The sequence below is a fragment of the Gaeumannomyces tritici genome (genome assembly GCF_000145635.1).
Source record: "Gaeumannomyces tritici R3-111a-1 unplaced genomic scaffold supercont2.5, whole genome shotgun sequence".
Taxonomy (NCBI): Eukaryota; Fungi; Ascomycota; class Sordariomycetes; order Magnaporthales; family Magnaporthaceae; genus Gaeumannomyces; species Gaeumannomyces tritici.
Window position 1 is genome coordinate 2,281,615 of NW_008804549.1, and position 8,932 is coordinate 2,290,546.

An 8,932-nucleotide genomic window follows, 5' to 3' on the forward strand; every position below is an offset into this window, starting at 1 on the left:
AGAAATCTTCCTGGGCCTGTCGCAAAGTTGCAAATCCTCATCTTCCGACCGAATTCTCCGTTCGCCCCACAGAAGACTCACGATGGCAGCTCGGCTCTCCTTGTGCCCCGGAGATTGCCTTTCCAAGGGGCGGATCAGGAGGAGAGGGGAGGGGGAATAGGAGCGCCACACCCCTTTTATGCCGCGTCCACTTTCGTCATGCCGACCCTGGGCACAACTTGCTTTTGTGCTTCTTCCGTCTCTCCCCTCCATGGAGGCCGATTATGGTCTCTTGGCGATCCAATGTTGCTTTTTCCATTCCCACATCGCCGCCTTGCCATGAGTCCCCTCTCTTCGGCCTCGCTTGCTGCTGCGCTTTAGTCGAGGGCCTGCACTGAATTTTACCTGTTACAAAACACTGTGCCGCCCCACCCAATTTGCCCAAGCGAGGAGGGCCCTTCATCCATCGTCTTCCTGAGACGCGGTGTCCTCCTCCCAGAAGAACTAGAGGAGCTGCACTCATGTCCTCGGCGTTGCACCTCGCGGGCGGGGGGTCATCAAGGGGCTCGTGATTGTGCGCCCCGATATGACGCACACTGGCATACATAATACGTAGTACGAAGTTTCGCGCAAATGTTTTGACACTCCGTCCAAGACCCCTCCTTCCCGTCATGGCTTGTCGGGGGTGTCCGTCTGGGCTGTTCCTGAGAAACGTCGCTTCCCCCCCGCTCTGCCTCCTGCGCGGCCCCTTCCACCCATCATCGTCTGATATGGCCGACTGCATGTGTGCATCAGCCCCCGTCATGCCCAACAGTGAAATCCGGGGAAATCTTGAGCTGTTTACCTGCCCAACCTCCGAGACCTGTCTCCGAAATTAATTACCTCCCCCAGGCTTTTTACAGTTTGTGCGATTCTTTAGAGACCTGCTTGATTTCTTGTGTCCCGTCTCGTGTCGTTCCATCGTGCCATCATGGTAGACAAGCCTCCTGGACATGGCGAGGTCATAATTCCGCTTAAAAATCTCCCAAAGTCAAGAGGATGCGCCCTGTCGCAAACATCTGCTCTTCCCACGGTATCGTCTGACCCCTGCGCTTTCTGCTTCACGATATCGCGGGCCTTGGCGATTTCGATTAATCTGAATCAGACGATGAAGTTCCCCTTGATAAGTTTGCAGCGCAGAGACATGCCGCATACCAAGAGATCCGTAACCCGCCCCCAGCGGCTGAGCTGGAATGCTCGATGAAAATAAGATCTTATTTGGGGCGAAAGATAAGGTCGTATGTGGATGCATGGACGTGTTGATAATTACCTCTACCTAGCTCTGCTTAGCAGAATCCCCGACATCACATTCCTTGTCTAGTCAAAATAGAGATTTTAGTTGTTTACGGAACGTTGTGATGGTAGCGTATCCATAGGGCACGTGTGCCTTAGCACCTCCCTGGCATGACCAGACAGTCGCTGTGGCTGATGAGACTCAGGTGAGGCTTTGGAATTCTACACAGCCAACATGTCCGTCTCCTGCTCTTCCGGCCAGGCCCCGGGAAGTATCTGGGCAGGTGCTGGGCTTCTTCGGAGTTGAAAGAAATCTGGGGGATGTGGGGGAAGTTGGAGATAGGCCACAAGCCACTCAGTGACGTTTCTAGAATCCAAATCCGCCTTCTGGAAGAATCACCAAGTGGATATGGCTTCACGGGAGGTTTAGGCTCTTTGAGCTCCGCCACGATGCTAAAGGCTGATCTTCTCGGGACCCTCCTCAAGCCTCAGACATAGCAGGCCATGCTCGGAGGAAGAGGGTAGGAAGCATGTACAAATACCGCCAAGACCGCACCAGTTGGAGTGAAGAGGTGAGATGGAGTAGATCAGATCCAGATATCACAAACATCACCGGCGTCAAGAGTTTCACGATCACAAACTTGAGAACATCAACATACCTCCAAATATGGGTTGTGGTCCATCGGTAAGTGTCTGTCCAAAACAAAAAGAACGAAACCCCCCCGAGATCATCACAAGCGCCTAGGGGGCTGCGATTGATCACTTTTGGGCTTGCGATGGGGTATAAGATGTGGTATTGGCAAGCGAGGAGTGCTCGCAGTACCGACCTGAGCTTGTACTATGGACTGATATGGCCATGCCTCAGCCCAAGGTCGACGCTTTTTATTTATTGTTTTTCACAGACTGGACATATCTCCTACTCCGTCACAACAATGGCATTCAGGGGTTCACACTCAACTCATCACCGTATATATAAAATAGACCGCATTTGGTCTATCAACTGGTGTCTGTGTAATATGCACTGGTAGACTTACATGGATTTGAAGAGGCTCACAAAAAGACAGGGGCTGCCACGTCTTCGTTGTGAGCATCGTTTTCCCCACGATGAGGATCTATCCTCTGTGAAAATAACACGTTACAGGATGCTGACGGCCAGTGCATACCAGCATATGTGGCCGTACTGGACTATACGATTCTCGCCGCCCTCTGGATGGGGGTTAGATCCATAGCACTCCATCTGCTACCATTCTGCCACTACCGTTTCTTGGTATGCGACTGGAAATCCCTTATTGGCCTGATCCTCGGGATATTGGCTCAAAATCTCGGATCGTCTCGACGCCACTTCCACCAAAGTGCATTTTCACGCATTGGGTAGTGCCGGGGCGTGATTGGGGTATTCCGCATTGTGCCGCCGTATCGCCGTAGGCTTGAACTCCGAATGGATTTGTTCAACACTACACCAACAAGTATTGCGGCCATCTATCATGTTCATCATGGCTGCGGTCACAAGGGCCACTGCGGAGTCCGGTCTGAGGTTGTGCAGGTTTGCGAGAGATTCCCGATAGCCTAATGCCGACTAGGTGCTCCAGCAGATGTACCCAATGCGACGCAATGCAAGATCTCGGCACCTATTTGGCCCAGTCTAGTGGCTGCTGGGCCGACACGCAGGATCCTAGTGATTGCTGGCGCAAGTGGCGCTGTCTCACTGGCGGCCGTGATAAGCAGGGCATTGCTTCTTCTATGTAGCCCCGGCGCCTTGCTTCGCTGTTCCTACATAGATCCTGCGGTTAAGCGCAGCTAAAAATCCGGACTGTCGTCGTTTTGCATGCAAGCTGTGTCACTGTGTGGAGAGGCTGGGGTGAGTGCAGGGAGGGAGGACCCCCTCCATGCCAAAGCTTACAGATGGGGATGCCATATAACTTCCGTCCCTTGTAACATGGCATCCCAGCGATGCCCTCCGATCCAACATCGTCCCGTGTATCGCCCACATCTCCCACCACCTAGCATTCGGCACTCGAAATAGACGCACAAGCCATGGCCAAACAGGAAGCCGCAAAGCTCGTCGCGCTCCTCGACGGGATCGACCAGTCGACCGCGGGGATCCGCGGCGACGACGTCGCCCGTGTGCAGCTGCGGGACGCCGCCGAGAGGTGCCTGGCGCGCCTGCAGACGCCCTACGAGCGCTCGTGGGACCTCGCCTTCGCCAACCCCATCGTCTTCGCCTGTCTCCAGATGGGCATGGACCTCGGCCTCTGGGAGGCCTGGCGCGCCGCGGGCGGGGGCGACAAGACGTTGGATGACATTGCCGATATGTGCGAGGAGGGCCACGCGCGGCCCGACATCAACCTTCTCCGCAGGACGGTGAGGCTGCTCGCCATGTTCAGCGTGCTGGAGGAAAAGGGAGTCGATCGATATGGGCCAACGCCCTTCTCGCTCGAGATGGGCGACAAGACGGCCTGTGTGGCTCAGACGTTGGAGTGCGGGTGAGCAAGTCCGATCCTTGCTGTGAAAGTGACTCTATATTCCCGCGGCATCATCTTACCATATGTGCAGAACCGATCACTTCATGCGCGCCGGCCACAACCTGCCGAAATACCTGGCCAAGACCTCGTACCGCGAGCCCCTGGACCCCAAGACGTGCAACTACGTCGACGCCTTCGGGCTCGAGTTCTTCGACCGCGTCAAGCGGGACCCGCGCATGAACCAGAGCTTCGCCGACCACATGGCCGGCTTCACCCAGCGCAAGACGCCCTGGGTGGAGCTCTTCGACACCGGGGCCAGCCTGATGTCCGGCGCCGAGCTCGGTGGCGGTTCCCCGCTCTGTGTGGACGTGGGCGGCGGCGTCATGGGCGTCGACATCACCCACCTGCTCAAGAAACACCCGGGCCTGCCCGCCGGGGCGCTGGTCCTCCAAGACCTGCCAGAGGTCGTCGGCGCGGCCAGCCTGGACGGCGAGATTAAGAAGATGGCGCATGACATTTTCCAACCGCAGCCTGTCAAGGGTAAGTTCAGCAATATGCTCGCCTCTTTTCCCCCCTCAGCCCTGACGCTCATACGTGGCCGGGACAATAGGAAGTCGGGCGTACTACTTTCACGCCGTGTTCCATGACTGGCCCGAGGCAGAGGCCCTCGTCATCCTTGGTCACATCGCGGCAGCGATGCGCAAGGGGTATTCCAAACTGCTTATATACGAGGTCATGATCCCCGCCGCGGGCGCCACCCGCTGGCAGGCCATCATGGACGTCGGCATGATGTCGCTTCTCTCGGCCCACGAGCGCACAGAGGCGCAATGGCGCTCTCTTTTGACAAAGGCTGGCTTCTCTATCCTCAATTTCTGGCCCGATCTCAAGGGTACCGAGACGTTGATCGAGGCTGAGCTGGCATAGCCCTGCTTGGTTTCCTTCTTGTATGCTTGCCTTCGGTCTCTGCGATCCTGTTCTGTTTGTTTTATTCCCGTGATTCTAGGCAAGGCTGGGAAGAATCCAAGCGTGGGGCATATACTTAATACCACCTCGAGAACAGTTGGCCGTCCGGGGCCAAGTTCTGTCTGACGCACTACCCCCCCACCATCTCGTGTATGCCTTGGAGCCTGTTGTGCAACAAACCGCTGCCATAAAGTGCCTGGCTATGTAGGAGGCCTCCACACCTCAAGATAATGCCCCCATCTTCTTGGAATATCTGCTTGCCGGCATCACTGTGGCTCAGCCTCCCCGCTTTGGAAAGGCTGTATTCAGATCTGCCCCCCTTTCCAGAAGAGCCCGATTCCTAGAAATACCTAACACGCCTTTCCTTTTCTGTGGATTCTTTTCGCTATCCAGGGCCACGACGGCTTTATCTTTGTCTTTATTAGACAGCCCGGACGTAAATCCTGATCCAAGAAACGTGCTTGCCTTTGCGCCCGCGGTCCTCCATGAGAAATGGGTGCTCTCGAACGCTGTCTTCAGGACACAAATGATGTTGAGAAGCAGAAGCTCAGTCCATACGCCGGCATCTCGGGAATAGGAGTCAGTGTTTTCGGTTCCCTCAATCCCAGATACAACTAGTCGTTTAACTAATTCTGTCGACCAGGTCGTTGCCGCCTTCGTTGGAACAACGTTCATCGCGCTCTTTCTCGTCATCTGCAATTATCTGGTCGCCTATAATCCAACAACCAACCCCTTCACGCCCCTCGATGGTCGGCTAGAGGACTCGTGAACGCAATGTGGGCACAATGTGGCTGCGCTACCGGCTTCCACAACGGGAACCAGGAAGGATGATGCTGACTGGTGGCGCCCAAATCCCATCGACACGATGTTTCTCCGTTGTATCCGCCGTGTGACGGTCAGGGGGATGCCCTTTCTGTCTCGGTTCTCCTCCCGCCACATCGGCGATGCCTTCGTCGAGGCGCGCTTATGACTCCCGTCGTTATGGATCTTGAGCCCATTTACCCCCTTGACTACCGCAAGGACACTCGCAAGCCGTTTTGACTGACTTGTCTGTAGTGCGTCATCTTGTTTAGCGATATCCAATCCGACCCCTGAGGGCAGGCCCGTTCGACCACTTGACGAAAAAGGCGCCATTCGGGCGGCATTACAACGCGACTACTACACCACAGCGCCTTGGGCGCCCGCATGCGCTTTGCTTTTGACGGGCTGTGCGTTGCTGACCGTGACTCTGATGCCGATACTATACTTCGGGACTGCTTAGCGCGATTCACCGCTTTCATATTTCATCCGAGCAAGCCTTCTCACCCAGCTCATATTTACGACGCCCTTAGCCTGCTTCGCGGTCACCCTACTTGGACTCGCTGTGCAAAATCGCATTGACAAGCGCTTCGCTTTTCTCCTTTATGTATCTTGCGTGGCCCCCGGCTTCTTTAGCGGTTTCATTGCCATTCTATACGTGGCTTGGCGCGCGATGTCTCTCATGAGAGCAAATTTGGATGGCATAGAGCTCATCTGGGGCCTCCTGGGTCTCACAGGTCCCATAGCCGTACTCCGCTTGTACCCTTTGCTCGTAATCATTGGCATTGTTCGGGACTTTCACGCCTCAAGGTCAAGGCGGAGGGGAGTTCGTAGTCGAGGATCACAAGTTCCTAGCTTTTGAATATATAGGGAGGTAGACACATAGGCAGTTAGTTAATTGAACATTTTAATGGGGTCATGTTTCAGTCCTCTGATCAGATGCGGATGATGATTAAGCTGGTATAGTTCATGAAGTGATCTTCGTGGCGTGGGGGCTCATGAGAGTTGAGCATTGTGGCATGCAGCTCTTCGATCTAAACCCTACAAATGTTCGTGCCGGTTGGAGCTGTAGGAGTGGAGTGGACAAGTGGCGTTTGATAGCGGAGACGGACACGCCGCGGAGCGCGCCACAGCGCCCCACGCATTGATTGTCGGGTGGGCAGGTACCGAATTGATCCCTGGCCGTCAACGGCGAACTTGATACACCACGCTGGCTGTTCCACTCGGTCACAATCTTTGTCTTCAGACTTTGGCGCCACGGAACCCAGACCACTCCCTCGGTTGCACATAACCCACCGACCGAGGCCGTTGCCCTTCGAGATGACGGCTTGACCTCGCAGGACCGAGCTCAGCCTCCTTACAGCACGCACAACTGCAAACCTCGCGGCGCCCTCCGACGACCTCCCACGATCACGAAAACGGGCGCGACGACCGACTGTCGCAGCAATGGCGTCCTTACCACCGCGCCACGGCGCCCTCTCGATTGCGCTCGTCCTCCAGCTCCTCTTCCTCGCCGTGGCAGCGTACAAGGAGCTGTCGGATAGCTTCCTCAAGGCGATCCCCGTCGAGGGCGCCGACTTCGACATCCACCGCGGCAAGCTGCTGTCGCCCATATTAATACCCCGGGTGCCCGGGACGCCGGGCCAGGTCAAGGTGCAAGAGCACTTTGTCAACTTCTTCAAGAAGGACCTGCCGAAATGGTCCATCATGTGGCAGAACTCGACGGGGACCACGCCCGTATCCAACGGGAAACAGATACCGTTCCAGAACCTCATCTTCCGCCGCGAGCCGCCTTGGGTCAGGCCCGGCCAGGCAAACTACCTGACGCTGGTGGCGCATTACGATAGCAAGATTACGCCCACGGGTTTTATCGGCGCCACGGACAGTGCGGCCCCTTGCGCGATCCTGATGCACGTCGCTCGCAGCATCGACAAGTACGTGACCCAAATGCACGACGAAATGGCCGCCCTCGGCGAGGGGGGCACTATCGCGATGGATATGGGCGTGCAGATCATCCTGCTCGACGGCGAGGAGGCGTTCAAGGCCTGGACGGACACGGATTCGGTTTATGGAGCAAGGTAGGTTTTAAAAGCCCCCCCTGACCTGCAAACCCGGCGCATTTCTCCTGCGTATATCCATCCATGATAGAGAGCGCCAGGCTGACGCACGGGCGCGCATTCAGATCTCTTGCTGCTGAATGGGATAGGACATTCAACCCGGCCATGTCCCAGTACAAAAATCCGTTGGAACAAATCAGCGTGTTTGTACTGCTGGACCTGCTCGGGACGGCGAACCCGGAAGTGCCGTCCTACTTCCAGACGACGCACTGGGCGTACGCGAAGATGGCCAAGATCGAGGAGCGCATGCGCGGCTTAAAGCTGCTCGAATCGAAGCCCAATGGGCCCTTCTTCCCTGATAAGGATAAGACGCACTTCTTCCCGGCCGGTGTGGGCGACGATCACATGCCCTTTATGATGCGCGGCGTCGACGTTCTGCATCTTATCCCCTCACCCTTCCCACTGGTCTGGCACACGATGAACGACGACGGCGATCATCTGGACCTTGCCACGGTCCGGGACTGGACCAGGATCACGACGGCGTTTGCGCTCGAGTGGTTGGACATGATGGAGGTGTGGCCCGCCGAAGGGAAAGCGGGGGGACGGTGATAGTAGAGATAACGCATAATTGGAAAGAAATCAAAATGAAGCGGCCCCCTTGGAAGTTGAACAAGCCTCGGGGCTGTGGGCGTCTGCCTAGTGCGTGGCTAGGGTGATCAAGTCAACCCTGCCTCGGGCGCGGGAAGTGACAGTTCTCAGAAACGTTGGATACAGGAAGCAACCGATCTCGGGCCGAAGAGGTCTAGTCGACGATGGCCTCGCTTCGGCTTTCTGGCCCAAAATGTGAATAACGCGGGTTTGCAATTCATTCCATCACGCTTCCCAGCTCCTGCATCTTGGGCCGTGACAACTTGAAAAAAACTCACGAGAGCAATCGATTGGCCCTGCCCCATACCATTTGGCGGGATCTGGGCCACCCGTCACGCCAACCTTTTGGCTGCACAGCTGACGCAGCACTGCCTCACTCAACGGCGGAACTATCGATGCAGTGTTCCTTCCACCCATACGTGAGCAACGTTGAGATCCGGGGGCAGTGTTGAATGGCCGGTAGCGACGCGACACTGCCACTGGGCCTCCATATTGGGCTCTGAACTCAAGACCGCTTATGTCGTCGTCACGTGCAGCTTCGCCAAGCCGAGGAGCATATATATCTCGCGGGTGTTCCCAGGTTGCCGATCCTGCAGAGCTGGTATTACACTATAATCGACAGGAAAGTCCGCACCAAACAAGGGCATCCAACCACCAACTACGGACGGACACACACGCACACACACACACACACACACACACACACACACACACACACACACACACACACACACACACACCGTACCGAACGTC

General features: G+C 56.1%; 3 protein-coding genes across 3 annotated transcripts; all 3 read left to right on the forward strand.

Moving 5' to 3' along the window:
- Positions 1 to 3,285: 3,285 nt before the first annotated feature.
- On the forward strand, positions 3,286 to 4,810 carry GGTG_09755 (O-methyltransferase; the record flags this gene model as incomplete). The annotated part of the gene is made up of 3 exons (XM_009227614.1): positions 3,286 to 3,734; positions 3,805 to 4,253; positions 4,324 to 4,810. 3 exons carry the CDS (start codon positions 3,286 to 3,288, stop codon positions 4,635 to 4,637), a joined length of 1,212 nt encoding a protein of 403 aa, XP_009225878.1. The 3' UTR covers positions 4,638 to 4,810.
- A 358-nt stretch (positions 4,811 to 5,168) lies between these two features.
- Positions 5,169 to 5,445, forward strand: GGTG_09756 (hypothetical protein; the record flags this gene model as incomplete). Its single annotated transcript, XM_009227615.1, has 2 exons — positions 5,169 to 5,255; positions 5,320 to 5,445. The coding sequence occupies 2 exons, from the start codon at positions 5,169 to 5,171 to the stop codon at positions 5,443 to 5,445; spliced, it is 213 nt and encodes a 70-aa protein (XP_009225879.1).
- Positions 5,446 to 6,655: 1,210 nt separating this feature from the next.
- Positions 6,656 to 8,786, forward strand: GGTG_09757 (hypothetical protein). Its single transcript, XM_009227616.1, has 2 exons — positions 6,656 to 7,552; positions 7,657 to 8,786. Exons 1-2 carry the CDS (start codon positions 6,921 to 6,923, stop codon positions 8,138 to 8,140), a joined length of 1,116 nt encoding a protein of 371 aa, XP_009225880.1. The 5' UTR covers positions 6,656 to 6,920; the 3' UTR covers positions 8,141 to 8,786.
- The last annotated feature ends 146 nt before the right edge of the window (positions 8,787 to 8,932 follow it).